Genomic DNA, 21,219 nt, shown 5'->3' on the forward strand with positions numbered 1-21,219 from the left:
ACTTCCCTAGTTAGGTTCGCCCCTCCAGCCACTTGGGAACCCGACCCTGATTTATAGAAACAATTCTTCTTTATATAAAGATGACACAGGTCAAACATGAACCAAACCATTTCATTCCTACGCCAAAAGAAATATTTTAAGAATTTGCAAATTTACCCCTATTTGACCATGTTTTATGCTTCAGTGTAAAATTGGTAACTTTCTTTTCACTCGTTCATAACTAGAAACCATTTAAAAACACGCATACACAGATAGATTTTGCCTTCTTGAAACCCAAAATGTTAAACTAGCTTTTGTCCTAGAAATATCTTTTCTCCTAAATGCTTGAATTGGAAAACTTAACTTGGCTCTAGAAATCACTCGCGTTTCACCATGGTGTGGCTTTGGATATTTTCGCAAAATAAAACATGAAATAAGCCAATCTAATCCCCGCCCTATGAAATAATTAAAACCGATGCACTCCCTGCCCTATGAAATAAGCCATGCCATTACCCAGCTATTTTGTCAGAAAACATAAATGGCTGGATTAATGATGCTTCGTTTCATATAGATTATTGAAAGCTCCTATACAGTACTGCTCGAACTTCATACTTCAATACATTATTGTCTCTTTTTCTAGATATTTTCATCAGCCGTAGTGATGGAATCTATCACGCTGAGCTCAGCGGAACTACCATCGAGAATACTGAAAGCCGCGTACACCAGGTAAGAACATTTTGCATCTAATGATATGTAACAATAAGATATATGTAAATGGAAAATGGTTGGTAGTCCACTACTTCCCGATATATTTCGACATCCACTTATCACTCAGATTTATTTCCGCCTTCACAAATACATTGGGTTAATATTTGATTTGGGTAGACTAAGGGTTTATAGTTGAAACATAATGATGTATCAAGCAAAATAAATGATTTTGAAAAAAGCCAGGGATTGTATTTATAAAACGAAGCAAGCTTGATTGCGCTACACTCCGATCAGTATTTATGTTTGTTTTAAAACTTTTAAAGAGACGTCGTTTAAACGTATTATTCATAAGTTCAGTGAAGCTAATTGGACTGAAATGAATCACTCACTTCGTCAGTTGACTGGCAAGCTCTTATTGATCCTAATGATAATGTTGATGATATTAATTATCTTATAATTGATAAAATCCATAGTTTAGCTGCCTTGCATATTCCTGTCAAAGAAATTAGAATTCGTCCTAATGATAAACCATGGCTTTTGATAGGGTATGGCACAAAGGACTTCTTTATAAACTTAAAAATATGGTATTTCTGACCATCTTTATAAATAGTTTGAGAGCTATTTATCTGACAGGAAACAACGAGTTATCTTTGAAGGTTATGTGTCTAATTTTAAATCCATTTCTGCTGGTGTTCCCCAAGGCTCTGTTTTTGGTCCTTTCCTTTTTCTTCTTTTTATTAATGGCATCACTCATGAAATTAATACTAATGTAAAACTTTTTGTTAATGATACATCACTTTATGTTATTGCTGATGAAGATGTTATTACCCCAGCTAATGATCTCAACGATGACTTAGAATTCATTTATAATTGGGTAAAACTCTGGAAAATTCATTTTAATCCACAAAGAAACTGTTGCTTTATTTGTTTCAAGAAAAAAGAGATACCATCCACCACTTATTTTTAATAACCAAATAATTAAAGAACATGTTTTCCACAAACATCTTGGTGTTATTTTTAATTCAAATGGAAGCTTGGGTGATCACATTAAATATATATATGATACTTCTTGTAAAAGACTAAATATTCTGCGCATGCTTAAACACAAAATTGACAGGAAATCCTTGGAATCTTTATATCTCTCTTTCATCCGCCCCATCTTAGAATATGTCTCTTCTGTGTGGGATAACTGTAATTTTGGAGACGAAAAACTTCTTGAAGCTGTCCAAATTGAAGCAATAAAAATTATTACTGGTCTCAGAAGTGGAACATCTCATCAATTATTATATTATGAATCTGGGTTTGAAAAATTAAAAGATAGACGTAACAGACATAAACTCATTTTAATGTACAAAATAATTAATCACCTAACAGCTGACTATCTATATCACACTATTGAACACTACATTAATATTAATGTTAATCACCGACTTCGCACTAATAGATTCTTGGAGGGCTGAAGTTGGTTGCGAGTTCCTAGTTCCTAGTTCCGTTTAATAAACGGAACAAGGAACCAGACCCGAGTTCCGTTTAACTTAAACGGAACCAGGAACCAGACCCGAGTTCCGTTTAAGCATATACGGAACTAGTAACCAGACCTGAGTTCCGTTTAACAAAAGTACTGGTCAACGAGCCGAGTTCCGTTAATTAGGATTTCTACCTCTAATTGCATGTTCAATTACATATTATATGTAGGAATCTAACTCTGACCTTTCAGCAACGATACAACACAGAATTAATCTCTATAACACAGATTTCCTTAAACGGATCTGATACCTAGACCTCAGTTCCGTTTAACTTAAACGGAACTAGGAACCAGACCCGAGTTCCGTTTAAGCTTATACGGAACTAGGAACCAGACCCGAGTTCCGTTTAAGCTTATACGGAACTAGGAACAAGACCCGAGTTCCGTTTAAGGTTATACGGAACTAGGAACTAGACCCGAGTTCCGTTTAACACAAATACTGGTCAACCAGCCGGGTTTCATTTATTAGAATTTCTACCTCTAATAAGATGTTTAATTATCATTGTAAGACAGGAATCGAACTTAAAGTGTCCATGAATAATACAGCACGGAATTAATCTATATAACATAGATTTTCTTCAGCGGGTTTGACACCGGGTTCTGTTTAACAAACATACTGGCCAACGAGCGGAGTTCCGTTTATTAGGATTCCTACCTCTAACTGCATGTTCAATCACATATTATTTACAGGAATCGAATTTAATGCTTCCATGAATAATACAGCACAGAATTTATCTCCTTAACACAAATTTTCTTAAACGGATCTGACACCTAGACTCCAGTTCCGTTTAACGGAACTAGGAACTCGCAACCAACTTCAGCCCTCCTAGATGCTTTAATATTCCTCCAACCAGAACCTGCACCTATGACCGTAGTTTCTTTCCCGATACAATGCGCCTATGGAATAACCTTGACCATTCTATTACCTCTTCCCCTACTCTTAGTACTTTTAAAAAGAATTTAAATAAAACTCAAACACACTCTAATAGTAATGCTGTTAACTTCACATCCTGTAATCCAAGAAAACTTAATATAATACTATGTCAATTACGTAAAAATGCGAGCAATCTAAACTTTGACAAATAAAACTACCACCTTGATGCCCTGCTTGTTCCTGTGGCGCTGCTTGTGAAAATGCTGATTACTATTTTTCCTTCTGTCCTCTTTTTACTGACTCCAGACACTTTATTGCTGACATTGCTAATCATTTGAATCATATCTCTTCTAAACTATTGACATCTGGTGATATCCAATTAACTATTCACGAAAATCAATTCATCCTTTCTAATGTGAATTATTATGTCTCTGCAACTAACAGATTCAATTAATCCTAGCTATCCTGTTAAATTTGTTATTTAGTTATATACTTACTATAAATATACTTATTTATGAATATCGTATGCTAATCTTCTTGATGTAATTTTAATCTTATATCATTAATCCATGAATCTGAGTAAAGCTACACTATGTGTGTAAGTGTGTGTATGTGTGAGAGAGAGGGGTATGTATGGTATTGTTTACATGTATATATTCATTTACAATAATCCTATAATAGCGTCCATCTATGTATGTAAATATGTATTCAATGTAACCTCAGGGACGGGAAAAGACTTATATAGGCTTGCCTGTTGTCTGATCCCTTTGTTATTAATAAAATATGTTGAAATGAAATTGCGCTACACTTTGAATATTATTTCTCAAACCATTACACACATATTACAGAAAAGTAAGGGGTAAATGGCGTAACATGTGTACAAGTGTCTTCTGATAATTTTGTTCAAAACCGAACTTTTGGATGAATGTTAATTATTAACACAAAACTAAGTTCACCACATGATAGCCCAGAAAATTATACCATATACATGATACAAGAAAACGATTGTTTTAATTGTTAGATAAGATTGAAGAGCTGAGCAAGTTCTTAAGTTATTACATTGATCAATTTGTCTTATAATTTTAAATATACAAACATGTAATTTAGGTGTGAAACAAACGCTAGCTCACACTCTCTCACCCATCTACCAGGGGGTACTTATCACCTGACATATAGTGTAGAGAGTAAAAAAAATAAGATTTTTGATCTTGAAAATTTTAATTTTAAATTTTTATTTTTTGGTTTCTGATTTCATAAGTTCTAAAATTTAATCATGTTAAGTATTACATAACATTTCTTAACAAATCGATTTATTAATTCCAGAAACTATTTTAAAAGTTTAAAATGAAATACTTCAATGACACCACACTTTCTAAACGAAAAAATTCTCTCATTTATTTCTATGTTATTTTATCTCCCCGTTTCAATATTTAGTTTGTGCGATTACATTCGGCCGACCTGTTAGTATTGGCGAATAATTTTACAAACAGAAATTCTCACATAAATATAGCGAATGTTTTGAAGACAAATATATGTTCACCTACGTTCTTGTTTAATATAGTACCTTCACATTGTCATATGTACCCTACATCCAATCTACTTAGACAGACAGACTGGCTGACAGATGAAACAGTATACCCCTGACTAAGTATAAGACCATAGATTAGGTATATTTCGTATAAGCTTATCTAGGCACAGTATAATTTACATAATGCCCTCTGAACATACTTACATGGACAAGAAGTTTTAATTGTAAAGATAGGTATCGGTATTTATTTACTAAAAACGTAATAATGAAAACTAATAAATAATTGCGTCTATAATACTATTTTATTCAAATAAAAAACAATTTACAGTTGATTTGGATTTTCCCTCTTAGGGATACATGTAATCATCCCACGTCTTTGGGAGATTGCAAATTGGCCATCAGTTTGTACCTGATTTAGAGAAGGTATCAAGAAAGTATGAATATCTGCCCACATTTTTGCAAAATTTCACTAAATAATCGTCTATACAAGGTGACTTATTATTTTTCATATTTTTAATTGAGAAAAGACACTCACAGTATCAAAGTAGACTTTCTAATTATTGATTTTGTACAGCTGATAATTTGTTTACAAATGGATTTGTTTCATCAAAGAAAGTATGTAGACTATTATCTTAATTTTTCTTTGTGTACAGGTTTTCGTTATCAATTTTTTGTTCGTGTAATATATCTGCCAAATCAGTAACCTCTTCATCATTTTCTTTTATAAATTTAGGAATAAGTTTCTGACCTATAACTGATCCTAATGCCCCCTATCTTTTATTAAAGGAGTCCGAAGATACCAGAAAATAATTAAACCTTTTAATTAGTTGGGCCATGCTAAGTATATAAATTTGTATGTTTGTTTTGTTCACGCCAGATATCTATAAGATCAAAAGAGTTCATAATATCCAAAAATTTATCCCGATTTATAAAATTGTTTCTATTTATAATATAGTTTCTGGTATCTTAGGCAAAATATTGTGGTGTGTGCCAGTCTGTCCCCTAATAATAAAAATATTTTCACACGACTCAAAATGGTGAGATGGTGGTGAGAAGTTTACATCTGTACCATTTGGTCCGTGCAGAGTAACTGAGGTAAAATTCTTATTACATGAAGACAGATTAATATTATAATAAAAAATATTCCATTTTTGTCTTCTATCTCAGACAATATTGAAAAACAAAATGTATCTTTAAACTTTTCAACTCCTATTTGTCACAATTCACTGAAAAGCGGAAGATTCATTCCGGATTCGGTAAACAAGTAATCAAATGGTACATACGTTTATATAATTGACCTCACAGTTTTATATTGAAAATGTAGATTTAGATATAATCTGGGATAAATGTTTTCAATATAAAGACTGTCTTTCTAACTAAAATGTTATAAACATATTACGGCATAATTAGTCTCTAAAACAATAGATGGCGTTTATTGAGCGGACCTCAGTGGTAGGAGTGTCCCACCCCTTGGAAAGAGCGCCATGCTCTTAGCCTTGATCGAGAAATGTTTCATTTAATTTGATTCAATTCTAAAGGTCTATAAAAATGTATTCCAATTCAAAATATTGATTTTAATACAGATCCTCCTCTTCCAATGGTGATCCCAGATACGTATTTTAAACATTATGCTTGGTATTTTATGATCATGTATCTCACATATAGTGAAAATGAGATTTATAACACTTAAGTAAACAATATTGTTGTGGTTGTTATTGTTATAATCCACATATGACATGGTTACACTGATGGTCTGGGCGGGACGTACACCTTCTTATACTCTTGCGATTTACACTTAAGAATAACATTTGGATTACAAAGAAAGTAGATTTTGTAGTACTGCATTCCCAGTAAGAAGTACACATATAGTAACTTGTTTTATTATTTTCTTTTAAACATGGCCGCGTATCACGTTTATTGAAGAGAGTCGACTTAGTGGGAAAAACAGCTATTTAGATAATGATCATATCATAAAGTCCATTTTGACAATAAATTATGTTTAAGGACTATTCTTAACATTGGTTTACCTAACTTGCATCCAACTCTTCGCAACGGCTATTCGTGTGGACGACACCTTTCATCAGTTTGTTTCTCAAACATTCCAACATCCATTTGTGACCCTTCCAGAGACGTTATACCATCCAAGCATTTTTTTACTAGGTTTGAGTTAGCAAATACACAGTAACCTTATTTTCAGAGTTCCGGCGGTGATATCATTGCCTTGGCCGTTGACACGCGTGATTCTATAGTATTCTGGTACGACAGTTCGACAGGAGCAAACGGCATTTACAAAGGAACCTTCCAGAACCGTGCCATATCGTCGCCCTCAAACATTGTCCAGTATCCAGGTAAACAGTATATCCATATAGGTGTGTAATTATAACGAAAAAGGGCATTCTACCCGAGAGTCACGAAATGCGGTAATATCCGAAGCTTACGGAGAGTTTTACAACAAATGTGTGATCCCTGGGGTAGATTTATCTTTCATTTCAACAAGTGAAAGAATACTTATTTCTCTTTCTGAAAATTGTGCTATATTTACAATGCAAATCCCGCTTTTTGCGCCCTTTACAATAAACAGAGTTTGATTTCTAAAATTATGTTCACAAATTCAGCGAAAAGACGTTAAAAAATGGTTAAATTGGATATTAAGTAGATATGTAATAAAGCTGCAGACGAAATGAATGTAATTGCAATATATGAAAGATTTTGTTAATGCACAAAATTGCTGGATAAAACTATAATCTATGTTCCATATAAGTTATTGCTTTAAGAAACACAATCCGACTATTGTTTTTGTTTATTTCATTATCTAAATATAGAACCTGTTTTTTATTAACTTTTAGACATGTTTGTGTCTGGTCTTGCGGTGGACTGGTCTATGAAACACCTCTATTGGTCAGACTCCTTCCATTCGTTTGTCATGGTATCGGATTATTCCGGAAACCATCGCGTGGTGGCAGTTTCTGGTAAACTCACTTTGCCCCGTGGTCTATCGATTAACCTTACAGACAGGTAAATATATATGTGTGTCTCTCCTTTGATTTTATCAAAAATATACATTCTTTATTTATATATGCTGTTCACGATTGACAATGTGACGACATCAAACACAATTTGCCATAGGATATCCGGTAATTAAGATACTTGAAAATAATACTAATAATGATAAAGTTCAATTGATCCGGGTTCGAATCCCGGTATAATCGTTTTATTTCATTGCCTGAGAAATGTAACAGATAGTATTAGCCCGAGAGACTCTGGCCCTGACACCAGACTTAGACATTATGACAGATAGATGCCTACGCCAGACATCTTCATAATGTCTAGGTCTGATGATATGGCCAGAGTATCTCGGGCTTAAATAGTATGTGCAATTAAAATGTTTGAAATGTTCCTTTCATTTAAGATCTCTGTACATCGGAGACCAGGGCAGTCATGTTATAATGAAGTGTACTATGGATGGCATATTCACATGCACTCACATAACGGAGGCAGTCTACAAAGGAATAGTCTGGCCCAACCAACTCTCCGTCTTCCAAAGGTTCAATTTACATTTACCTTATATAATGAACAGTTACGTGAAACAATTCTTTCAGATATGATACAATTCACATCAATCTAAGCAAACACACAATGTCCGGGTACAGTACATGTTGACAAGGTATACTTTATTAGATTTAGCATATGTCAGTTATACATGAGACAGAATACTGAATTAATTACCAGTTTTGTGAATATAAACGTTACAAAGTCGGTAAATATGGATAGTTTAAAACTCATGGAATCGTAGAAACAATATGTAGAATAATTTAACTGTTTTATTGACAAGAAGAGAGCAAGTGATAGACAACACAACTTTAGTACAGTTACTCTGGCACTATCTTAGTACAGTTACTCTGGCACTATCTTAGTACAGTTACACTGGCACTATCTTAGTACAGTTACCCTGGCACTATCTTAGTACAGTTACCCTGGCACTATCTTAGTACAGTTACCCTGGCACTATCTTAGTACAGTTACCCTGGCACTATCTTAGTACAGTTACCCCAGTGGCACTATCTTAGTACAGTTACACTGGCACTATCTTAGTACAGTTACACTGGCACTATCTTAGTATAGTTACCCTGGCACTATCTTAGTACAGTTACCCTGGCACTATCTTAGCAAGTCACGGACAACACAACTTAAGTACAGTTACCCTGGCACTATCTTAGTACAGTTACCCTGGCACTATCTTAGTACAGTTACACTGGCACTATCTTAGTACAGTTACCCTGGCACTATCTTAGTACAATTACCCTGGCACTATCTTAGTAAAGTTACCGTGGCACTATCTTAGTACAGTTACACTGGCACTATCTTAGTACAGTTACACTGGCACTATCTTAGTATAGTTACCCTGGCACTATCTTAGTACAGTTACCCTGGCACTATCTTAGCAAGTCACGGACAACACAACTTAAGTAAAGTTACCCTGGCACTATCTTAGTACAGTTACCCTGGCACTATCTTAGTACAGTTACCCTGGCACTATCTTAGTACAGTTACCCTGGCACTATCTTAGTACAGTTACCCTGGCACTATCTTAGTAAAGTTACCGTGGCACTATCTTAGTACCGTTACCTGGCACTATCTTAGTACACCACGGTTACCTGGCCTGCACTATCTTAGTACAGTTACCCTGGCACTATCTTAGTATAGTTACCCTGGCACTATCTTAGTACAGTTACCCTGGCACTATCTTAGTACAGTTACCCTGGCACTATCTTAGCAAGTCCGGACACAACTTAAGTACAGTTACCCTGGCACTATCTTAGTACAGTTACCCTGGCACTATCTTAGTACAGTTACACTGGCACTATCTTAGTACAGTTACCCTGGCACTATCTTAGTACAGTTACCCTGGCACTATCTTAGTACAGTTACCCTGGCACTATCTTAGTACAGTTACACTGGCACTATCTTAGTACAGTTACCCTGGCACTATCTTAGTACAGTTACCCTGGCACTATCTTAGTATAGTTACCCTGGCACTATCTTAGTACAGTTACTCTGGCACTATCTTAGTAAAGTTACAGTGGCACTATCTTAGTACAGTTACCCTGGCACTATCTTAGTACAGTTACCCTGGCACTATCTTAGTACAGTTACCCTGGCACTATCTTAGTACAGTTACTCTGGCACTATCTTAGTATAGTTACCCTGGCACTATCTTAGTACAGTTACCCTGGCACTATCTTAGTACAGTTACCCTGGCACTATCTTAGCAAGTCACGGACAATACAACTTAAGTACAGTTACTCTGGCACTATCTTCATCATTCTGATGCATCATGTTAATAGCTAAAACCATTTAAGGAAGTGTCAGGTTAAGGAGGCGGGGAAAAGCCGGAGCGGCACATGCCAACTTCCCACATAGACTTTGAACTCGCGACCCACAGCTGGAAAGTTTGCTGCAATAATTCGGGATATATTTTAACGACTCGGCCACCGTGACTCCTTAGATTCGGTCAAAGAAAGCATAAATCCGTTGCATTACACACTAACTAAATAATAGTGCAAGTTCAATGCACCGAAATCGAATTATTTAAGGTATGAGCACGGTCATGTAAGTATAAAACGAGTAGAATACGTAAATTGTGTATAGCTTAAGTTACATAAGGAACATCTGTTCATTTGATGTCAATGGAATCGTTTTGAAGAATTTATGTTTTTAACGTTCTTAAAATAATTGTTTTATGTTATCGAATGATGTACTCTATTGTCATCTATCACATTTTGTTTATATGTAGTAATGTATCATGGACGGACGGTTGGTCAAACAAAGTGGTCAGCTGTTCGTTGGACTTGTCGGAATGTAGGGATATGATGGTCAACACAGCTAACTTTAATAATGGGCACAGCTCTACGATATTCGGAATGATTGTCACAAACTCAGACACCATCGTGTCTACTCTGAATAGCTTCATCACCATTTCGGCAAGTGATGGCTCTACAACCGTACACAACAGTGCCCAGGGTAGAACCTACTACATCGTCTCAACAAATACACAAACTCAGCCTACTGGTATGTCACAGTCAAGTATCTATTCCGTCTTTGCATATTATAGAGTTACCTCCCTTGCGGGTGTATCCATTGTGACGTCATTATTTTGTGAACAAAACTCACATAATTTTCTCTGAAAGAATGACATTACGTTCGTAAACACTTGACGTCACAATCAATATCTACCCGCAAAGGCAGATAATTCTGCAATATGTGAATACAAAAATATAGCAATCACTTAACCCAATGGATATGTATTTTGGCTTTACTATTTATTTCAAGAGTAAATTGCGCAAACAATACGACGCATTTCACGTGTAAATATTTTGTGTGTGTTTTCAGCGCAAATAAGCATTGACAAAAATAAATATGACAATTCAAACACCTCCATTTCGAAGCAATACAATCTAAGCAATGTCAAGTTTAACTTTAAGATATCAACGTAATCTTACCACATATTATCGCGTAATCCTCTTCGTTCCTCCGTATTCAAGTATGCTGCTTTAGCAGTGATGTAGCATTATAATACATTACCTCTAATGTCGAATTCATTACCTTAAAATATGAAAGTACGCTACAGCCTTTTTAGTCCTTTGGCAGATTCAGAAGTTGGTGTTCTATTTTCTATTAATTTTTATCAGTAACAGACATGCAGTGTCGCCTTGATACGTGTTCTCAGCTGTGCTTCCCAACTTCCATGAACGTCCCACGGTGTAGCTGTTCCTCTTTCTCCGATAAGGTTTTGGCTGGAAACTCTTGTGTGTGTGAGTAAATTAAAATACCTGATCTGATATCCTTTTTTAAAATTCAAAGTAACCAATTTTTAATTATAATGTTTTCTTCTTGTATGGCCTGTCAGCTGCTACAGACATGCTGGTGTACGCGGACATGACAAAGGGACAAATAGGGCTGGTCTCCACCATGTTGAACAGTCATACTGTAATAGCTTTGTCAACCCAACCTCGATCCCTGGCCTATGATCCAGTAACACAGGTGAGCCACTCTAACCTCGATCTCTGGCCTATGATCCAGTAACACAGGTGAGTCACCCCAACCTCGATCCCTGGTCTATGGTCCAGTAACACAAGTGAGCCACCCAACCTAAAGCCCTGACCTATGATCCAGTAGCACGGGTGAGCCACCCAACCTCAAGCCATGGCCTATCATCCAGTAACACAGGTGAGCCACCAAAACCTCGATCCCTGGCCGATGATCCAGTCACACAGATGACCCATCCTAACCTCGATCCTTTGCTATGATCCAGTAACACAGGTGAGCCAACCGGAACCTCGATCCCTGGTCCATAAACATCTGATACGGGTACGTCACCACAACCTCGATTATCGATCCATGGTCTTTAAACGTCTGATACAAGTATGTCACCACAACCTCAACCCCTAACCTTTGACCCACTGATACAGGTTTGTCACCACAATCTCGATCCCTGGTCTATAAACCTCTGATACAGGTATGTCACCACAACTTGATACCCAACAAAATAAGCGAGTCGCGTCAATCTTGATTCCTGGCCTTTGACTCACCAAACACAGATAGGTCACAAAAAACATGATATCTGAATTATGATTATCTGAATCAAAGAACGTAGGTGAACTCAACCTCGACCCCTAACCTTTGACCCACTGATACAGATAAATCACCTCTAAGCTGGGTCCTTTGTCTACGATCTACTGACACAGTTAAACTGACCTAATGACCTACCAACTAATAATATCACAAGGGTCAAACCAGCTAAAATTCACTCGTGCAGAACAAATAGCGATAAAGATAGGAAAGAAGACAGTATCTTTAAGGAAATCATCTAGATTGCCAAAATACATTCAATTGAATAAACTAATCCGTTTCATTCTTTCATGTCTCGTTTTTCAGATGATATATTACAGTGATATCAAATATCAGACGATTTATAGAGTGGGACTGGACGGCAGCTCCCCATCTGTGTTCTTATCTAGACAAAGCGGCATTGGAAAAGTAGAAGGTACAGAGGCATTTTATATTTTATATTTATGTTTTTGTTAATAGTAAAGGAAAAATGTGCTCATAAAAGAAAATAACATTTATTCCTTGATTAATTTATTATACATCTTACCGCATCCACATGTACAAATTACGATTTTACTGAACTACTAAAATGCCGATTTGTTTCTAACTTTTAGTGTAACTAGCTAATGCTGAAAATATGTCTTGTTGAATTTTCAATTTGTGTTTTGTAAGGATAATATGGCAGATTTTATGAGTTGTTAAGCGAAAATACTATGGTATTGTATTATAGTTCCATTATATATAAATATATTAAAATTACTATGCACTATTGTATCATCCAATCAGAAGCGGCGTTACAAACGGCGACGGCATGTCCACGTTATTAGATGAAAAATAACGTTTTGAGCCAAGGAAAATGCTTGTTATAGACAAGATTGAATTATGTTTTTAACATGAGCATATTTATTCTTATAAGCTACACAAAAATAAGCAGGAACATTTCGCTTATTCTACAGCAATGAGCGTAGACCAGAAACAACGTCGACTTTATTTTATCAACCGATTTGATTGGGAGTTTGGCAATGTGACGAACACTATGGCGAGAATTGAAATGGCTGGACTGGATACAGGAGAACGGGCGGTTGTATACAGAACCAATGACACCGTTACGGACATAGAGATCATTCATTTCCAAACTTCATCGTAATGTCTTTTACTATATCCTCATCTTTAAACAAAATATAGCAAAATACTTTTTTTATTAATATTCGCCTCTAAATGCAATGAAATGTTTCCATGCTTTCACTATTAAACGGGAATGAATTTCTTTTTTTACGACAAAACGGCACAACATATTTTAGTACATTTATACCATATAATATTGTCGCCATTAGACTCAGTTTTCGTTCCAAAAACATATCGTTATCTACTATAAAAAGTTTTACCAACTCTCATTGTTGACGTAGTTACCAATAATATCAAAACAACGGATTATGTTGAATGTATTTCATTAATCATTTCTACCGACTAGGTATTTTGATAACTCCAAACCACGAAAGAAAAGACGGTATTTGTCTACCGCTAAAATACTCTCGAAAGGTAGCCCAAATAAGCCGGTACTTGAAAATAAGCCTATAATCCCTTGTTATCAAAGAAAATAAGCCGCTTCTCAATTTTCAAGTTTTTAGGGTATGTGTTAACTTATCTACCTAATATGTTATACTAATTATTTACTAGGTATCTATCACTTTCGAGGTTATAGATGATATTTTGTGAAGTGTCTAGTAAGACAATTTAGCTTAAAATCTGTGACCATTTTGACATAGTGTTGTAATATCTTTCAGGTTTCTGTTTTACTCTGTCGGTGAACCGAATCCAGCCGTCTACCAGCTAACTCTGGATGGTAGATCCATCGCACCTTTGATGGCGGATTTCACTAACCCCACTCTTCTGTCCAGCTGGGGTACTGATTTGTACATATACGACAACACAAAGATTTTCACCATGAAAGCTGATAGAATGATAACTACCTACAATCTCAACAAAAAGGTCAGAGTCTATACCTTACGACTGTCAAAACATTTCCTTACTTATTATAAAAACAGGTTGGTTGGAGATTTTAGAGTTTCTGATAGTGCAATTAGTACCTTTTAACGCTACTGTGTACGAAGTTATGAGTAGAATAGTAGATAATGTTAATTCTGTCTTTTGTCTAGGCTGTAGCTATGACGAGCGATTCCGCCAGAATTTACTTCGGTACGGGGAATATGTCAATGATTATACGTGCTCTAACCAATGTATCACCATCGACGGTCCCGACAAGTTTTAATCCTGTGGACATCCTATTTGTAGACACGCGGTCAGCAACTCAACGAGGTTTGTATGATATCTCCAAACAATTATAGTTCTAAATTCTTTTGGTCGATTCTTATGTTATTTAATGATTAACTTCAATAAATGTTTTAAGTTAAAGAGATATAATCAATTTGGCTTTGTTACAAAATTTGAATTCCTGGTTCGCCGATTTTTCATATATCTGCCGAACTAGGTACCCAGAGATTTGAGAGAGATCCTTCCCTCCAGCACTTACTGAAAATAGCGATAGCAAACTTCCATTGCAAAAATTCAAGATGGTTGCTTGTCGACCATCCTGGTTTCAGACCGGTCCCCAATATGCATCATTAGGCATCAATGGTAACCTACAGAGGACATTCGGGAGAGATACCTTCATTACTTTCTGAGAAATAGTGATAAAAACTCCAGTTCTCCGAATTCCACATGGCTGTCTGTCGGCTATCTGGTTGACTGACCAATCTCAAAATGCAATACAAATAACTAGGCAGCAAGGGAAACCTACAGATGAATTTTGAGAGAGATTTACCAAGCACTTTCTTTCTTAAAAATAGCGAAAACAAGAATTGTGTATGGACGGAGCGACGAACTGATCACGGACGAAAGGATATATGAATAGCCCATCATAAGCGAATGGTCTGAAAAAATCAATTATCAGCAGTGTTGTCACTATGTCTAATCTAGTCTGGTTAATAAAATGTCGACAAACTTTTGTGTGAATCCACTTAGTTCATACCTATTTGAAATTACAAAAACTTCAACATCAATTAATCAATTTTTAACGGTTTATGATGATAGTACACCCAGATGTTTGTGTTATATCTCCATAACATAAAAACCTATTCAAACCAATCCTATATAGCCTTCCTAACCAGTCTACTATGACTAATTTAAAACTGATATCTAATATGTCTGCAGTTTTAGTAGAAGAGAGAACGTTCTCTTTTCCACTTTATGTTACCCGTCATACAAATCAAGGTGAAATTGGGACCAACACAGGAGCTGAATTTTTCTTTGTTGTTGTTTTCCTCTTTTTACATTTTTCAGCATTTTGCATTCCAATGGTAGAGTGTGTTAACATGTTAAAGTCACAGTTATGTATAGTATAAAGTCACAGTTATGTATAGTTAAAGTCACAGGTTATAGTATAAAGTCACAGTTATGTATAGTATAAAGTCAAGTTATAGTCAAGTATGTATTATAATGTCACAGTTATGTATGTATATATCGACACGATTTCGACGTCGATATCAATGTTATTCATTTCAAAAGCAATCTCCAGTTCGCTGACTGTCTCAACGTTTTTACCGGTGCATTATGATGCGGCAAAATATATTGGTTTCTATTACAGATTTAGGATTATGCGAGAACGGAAACCTATGCAAGGATACTAGCATCTGCTTTAGGACAAACAACCCCGATATCGTCCGCTGTAAATGTCCTGCCAATAGATTTAACTCTCCAACAGACGGCAGTCGACAGTGTTCAGGTAGACAACATACACTTTAAAACGATATGCACAAGATACGATATACAAATAAAAGCTTTTGGAATAGATAAGTTAACATGCTCAATACATACAATGGACCATATTCGAGATAAACAATTAACATACAGAATATCCAAATATACAGAAAACCAAGACCAATAGCAGGTTATAACATAATACCATGACAAAATTACGCAAGCTGAAGTATAACTTTTACAACTATCTTGCAAATATTTCTTTGCTTACAGAGCCAAACAAATACCTGCTAGTAAGTGACGTTGATGGTATAAAAATGACGTCATTCGATGATGAACTGAGGAATATATACACAATAATACCCAATGATAGAGAGTGTAAGCCATATCATGGTTTGACGACTGACGGAAGTCGGATATTCTTTGCTACCTATGACGGGTAAGATTAATGATGGCATAGTTTAGGATCTCTGTAAATTATTGAAATATCTGGATTAACTTGTTGACAAAAACGCAAAAAGAAATTAGATAAGGTTGGCATAACGATATTGTTTAATTAAATAAAAAAGAGCAGTTTGAGAACAGCAAAGCTCGCCCCTGGTAGTCTTTTAAGACCAATGAGCTTAATTATGCGAGTATAGTTTTGCCATTGACTCTCTTGAAACTCTCACACTCCTTTGTTTTAACCCCTTAAATGATTGCGCACATCCATAACAACTTAAAATGTAATCATAAGTCCCTATATCAAGGTAGAAATCAATGTCAGCTGTTGAAGAAAGAAAGTAAAGAAAATTATCCAACATAAATATATAATGACATAACGACATACCAGCATATCACAACTTGCATCGAAACCTTAACTTCCAAATTTTGGAGATCATAGCATTCCAGAACATGCACTAAAACTTAAACCTCAAAGTTTCGACACGTTGGGCCAAATAATGAAAATCCATCCTTAAAATGATTGTCCATATTCATCACTGCAACTATAATGAAAAAACTATTGTAGAAATCAATGTCAATTGTTAGTAATAACAAAATTATTTCAACACTTGCACCACTTAAAAGTATCAAATCCAGCATTTTTTTCCTTAAATTATCGTTTACACATCACAACACTTAACAATTCTATGTATAAATCCACGTCAGTTGATACGGAACAGTATTTCCTGCTCTATGGTGATTGCATAAACAGCCCTTTCTTCGAGAGGCCCATTGAGAATTAAAAGATAAAAATCAGCAAATCAAAATAACAAAAAACTATTTACATGTACTTTATTTGGTTTGTTTAGTCTAATTTTGCTGATCGTCAAATAAAAATATTTTGAAGTTGAAACTTTATTGTACATTAATGTCCCACCATGAAGTTAAGTATTTTTGAAATTGTATATTTAAATATGATATTTTCAGCAACATCCTGTACAATGCCTCTAACAAAGGACAAGACGTTTCCGTGTTGAAGGTTCTGAGAAACATGACTGTATTGAACATTGTCTACCAAGATAATACCCTGTACTGGTCTGGTCATTACGACTGCTTCTTGTACAATGGGTCATTGGGTGGCATTCCGGAGTGCAGAGCGCACGAGGGAATACTTGGCGGTATTTTCAGCCTTGATCTAACCTCTAAACAAGTCAGTACATTAGTTGAAGATATTATTGGTCCACAAGGCGTAGCCGCTGATTTCAGGTATTTACATCTCAAAGCTACCTCAGAAAACCCAGTATCGTATCATGTAAGCGGTGATATTTTGTACAAAGAAGATAATGCATGTCATGTTTATATATAACTCCTTTAATCAAAGTTTCGCATCTATTAAGTGTCAACCTAAGTGATAAGGACTATTTTCTACAGTTACAATTGCATGTGATGATAATTGATTTTAGTTGGCGCTTTCTTCTATGTAATGTTAGATATACTTCTAAACTAAAACTAAACCACTTATGGTCATATTATGTGTCAACGCGTCTGTGCTAATTTCATTGGTTTTATCTTGTAGATATGTCTATTGGTCGGACAGTGTAGGCGTGAAGAGGATGCTCCGTGCCCAAGGATCTACCCCGGAAAGTGTTTTGGAAAAGCCCAACGTTTTCTCGCTCAAGCAAAACAGACTAAAGACTCATCTGTTCCTAGGAGGCGGGGATCTCGCCTTCAGACGGTTTGCTAGTCAAGGTAATTGACCAGCTTATGTCATAATTTCTGATGAGAATCACCTGGCTTTGACAACAGAGTAAAACATTGTATTTAGAAAAGCTGGATACATGTTCAGGGTTATCTAAAATAAACGTTTTTTCTAAATATCACATTTTCCAGATTTTAGCTGTCAATGCTTCACATCTATCAAGATCATTTGCATACATTTCATAATCATATTGCGTAAATTTCTTAAATAAAATTTTAGCATAAATGCTTTAAGCGGAATGTTAACGTTCAATCTTTAGATTTTCCCTACGACATAATCTATTCTGGCGCCAACGATGTGCGGGGATTACATGTACAGGGATCCTTGGTGTTTGCCTCCGACTGGGACTCCAGAAGTATCATACAACATGACCTACGTACACATCAAACCTCTATTGTCACCAATGACCTCGGCCGTCCAGGTCAAATTGTGATGTTTGGGCTTGATAACGACATAAGAGGTAAATAATTATTTTTGTATATGGCTCTGTTAGTGTAGTTAAACGAAAGAACACAAGTAATGGGACTTCAAATAGAAAATAGATAAAGAATGAAAGAGGTTATATAACCAATTAAACATATACTCTCATAAAATACTACAATGTATAGGCAAAATGTTCATTGGCATCGTACAACGTAAACTCTGAACTACTAATATGTTATGTCTAGCAATATATGCACAAGTAAATAACATTTTAGAGGAAACAAATGCACATTTTAAAATAAAGGATAATCGTTTGACATACAGAAAAACCCGGTGAATGCCCCGGAAGTACGTGCAATACAGCTGTCACATCCACGTGTCAAAATGATGTGGACTGCCTAGATGGGTTCGAGAGTAAATGTTGTCTAACAATGATAAACAATGAGTGCAGAAGAGAATGCAGATCACCTGTGGCGAAAGCCGTCTGCAACATCTCTTTTGTTGACCAGCCGTCTTTCACATGGGGCGAGACAGTGACAAACGACAAGTGTACAACTTGTACCTGTGTGAATGGGAACGCAAACTGTTCAGATGTACAATGCCCAAACCTTGATGAATGTGCCCACCCCATTAAAGAACAAGGCAGTTGCTGCTCAGTTTGTCGAGGTAAGAACCCGTAATTGACGTTAAATAACGAACAAATACATAGAAATAAAATCGTAGTACAAAACTCTCAAACGAATAGTAGTTCATAAAGGTCAATACAGATATCAAATACAAATTCCTATGAAATTATGGAAATGTGAAATGTTACTCAGCGAAGTATAGAAACATGAATAAGCGGAAATCGTTGGGTTAAGGCAACTGTAACTCTTCATTCAGAATTATGAACGTTTGCAATCTGTTAAATAATGTTTATTCAATAAATGTTATGGTCGGTCTCTAATTGGATGAAATAATGAAATTAATTTTAACTACTTTTCCAATATATGCGTCATTTCAGTTTGACCCATAATTGGATGGAAAAACAATGGATTAAATTGAATTGTTAAAGATTGCACAAAAATACAGTTAGATCAAGTTTGACAGTTTTGATTAGTATATTACAATATATATAATCAATTAATCTGATCTCTTATGTGAAGACTGTTAACCATTACTTTATGATCAGTGGTGATTTACACAGTTGCTTATAATTGGTACTCTTTGATGAAATGACTTTGGGGTTTTCTTGTTATTTACATGCATGCTAATATTTTAACACTCGTTTTCATTTAGATATTACAACCTGCCAAGGAAAACGTAAGTAGCTTGTTAAATTGGTCAACTTAAAGAAAACCAGTTTATATTATCACAATAAATTCGTCTTTAAGTCTTTCTTCGAATGCTAAAAATAAAACATTTATATTAGCCATAAAAGAGCATAATCATATGATTGTCGTTTTGTCCTTTATATTTTCAAAGCAACAATAAATGGTTGCCCTAGGCCTAAAATTGATGTTCCTCTGTCGACATCACTGCCATCTAACAACTTCGACGAGCCCGTCAAAATTGATGTGCAACACATTTCATCACTTGGAAGCATAACTGCATTCAGTTGTAATCAACAACAGATCCCACAGAACAGGATATCGTGGAGCCCAAGCAGTCTTACGTGGCAGAAGGAATTCCAGAATGTTATGCTGAAGGCTCGAGATGATAACGGCGAGAAAGTGTGTGGAATTGATATTCGAGTAGTTGGTATGTTTTGCGTCCTTGCAATTCAAATTGTGGTTGGTGGTCGGTAACACAAGTACCGTTAATGTAGTCATATGTCCGAGCGTTTAAATGGAATAATACTCTTTTATACCATCTAGCTTAATCAGATGATTTCAATGTAATAAATAACAAAACAAAAGTAGTCCGTTTTAGTTTTGTTTAATTTGCATATGTTGAATTGCATAAGCAAACAGCTGAACTGTTTCTTTTTCCAAAATACCCGTGATATATAAACACGATTTAGTTTGTCCTTCTCAGTACTATTTTACAAGTAATTTAATGTAAACATGTCTTACGTTTTTGAGAAGTATTTTATATCAATATAACCGCGATTATGTTAATCATTAAAACAATCGTTTAGTATATTGTGTAATGATTAATACATAAAAAATGCTTCATATTTGATACATGTTTTTCAGATGAAACTCCGCCGGTATTCATCCATTCTCCGAATGAAACCCATGCCTATATTTATGCCACCAGCATTGAAGGAGCTGAGGTTTTCTGGGCAGAGCCAATTGTGTATGACAATTCTGGATTTAAGCCAACATTAAACTTATCTGAAAATTATGAGAATGGGATGACACTGCCACCTGGGTTTTATAGCATCAGTTATAGTGCCATTGATTTGGCCGGGAACATGGAGACAATAACCTTTCACATAAATGTAACCATAATACCAGGTAAGCAAATGAAGGTGATTCTATAAGTGATTAAGGCGCCAAAAGGAGATTGGCGCTTCATGTTTAGATTTTTGACGGCAGGTATGAATAAGTTCTGCAAGCTTATCAATGTGATAAATTTTAAAATAAAATCAAATGATTGATAATTTTGGTCATTGTCTTCGCGAACGAACAGAATGACGAAACAGTTGTGAG

General features: G+C 35.5%; 1 protein-coding gene across 2 annotated transcripts in view; it reads left to right on the forward strand.

Annotated features, from left to right (window-relative positions):
- LOC138315186 (uncharacterized) overlaps nucleotides 1-21,219 on the forward strand; it is a 36,631-nt gene that overhangs the window by 5,948 nt on the left and 9,464 nt on the right. For both annotated transcript variants that reach the window (XM_069256001.1, XM_069256000.1), the window contains exons 2-21: nucleotides 620-705; nucleotides 6,812-6,962; nucleotides 7,461-7,629; nucleotides 8,024-8,158; nucleotides 10,409-10,683; nucleotides 11,304-11,426; nucleotides 11,522-11,655; nucleotides 12,550-12,658; nucleotides 13,179-13,365; nucleotides 14,007-14,211; nucleotides 14,379-14,538; nucleotides 15,866-16,003; nucleotides 16,252-16,417; nucleotides 17,389-17,667; nucleotides 17,978-18,150; nucleotides 18,420-18,620; nucleotides 18,908-19,249; nucleotides 19,862-19,885; nucleotides 20,048-20,323; nucleotides 20,761-21,024. In XM_069256001.1, coding sequence (XP_069112102.1) covers nucleotides 620-705; nucleotides 6,812-6,962; nucleotides 7,461-7,629; nucleotides 8,024-8,158; nucleotides 10,409-10,683; nucleotides 11,304-11,426; nucleotides 11,522-11,655; nucleotides 12,550-12,658; nucleotides 13,179-13,365; nucleotides 14,007-14,211; nucleotides 14,379-14,538; nucleotides 15,866-16,003; nucleotides 16,252-16,417; nucleotides 17,389-17,667; nucleotides 17,978-18,150; nucleotides 18,420-18,620; nucleotides 18,908-19,249; nucleotides 19,862-19,885; nucleotides 20,048-20,323; nucleotides 20,761-21,024 — 3,597 coding nt within the window. The remainder of the gene's footprint in view (nucleotides 1-619; nucleotides 706-6,811; nucleotides 6,963-7,460; nucleotides 7,630-8,023; nucleotides 8,159-10,408; nucleotides 10,684-11,303; nucleotides 11,427-11,521; nucleotides 11,656-12,549; nucleotides 12,659-13,178; nucleotides 13,366-14,006; nucleotides 14,212-14,378; nucleotides 14,539-15,865; nucleotides 16,004-16,251; nucleotides 16,418-17,388; nucleotides 17,668-17,977; nucleotides 18,151-18,419; nucleotides 18,621-18,907; nucleotides 19,250-19,861; nucleotides 19,886-20,047; nucleotides 20,324-20,760; nucleotides 21,025-21,219) is intronic.

Source organism: Argopecten irradians, chromosome 2 (assembly GCF_041381155.1).
Source record: "Argopecten irradians isolate NY chromosome 2, Ai_NY, whole genome shotgun sequence".
Taxonomy (NCBI): Eukaryota; Metazoa; Mollusca; class Bivalvia; order Pectinida; family Pectinidae; genus Argopecten; species Argopecten irradians.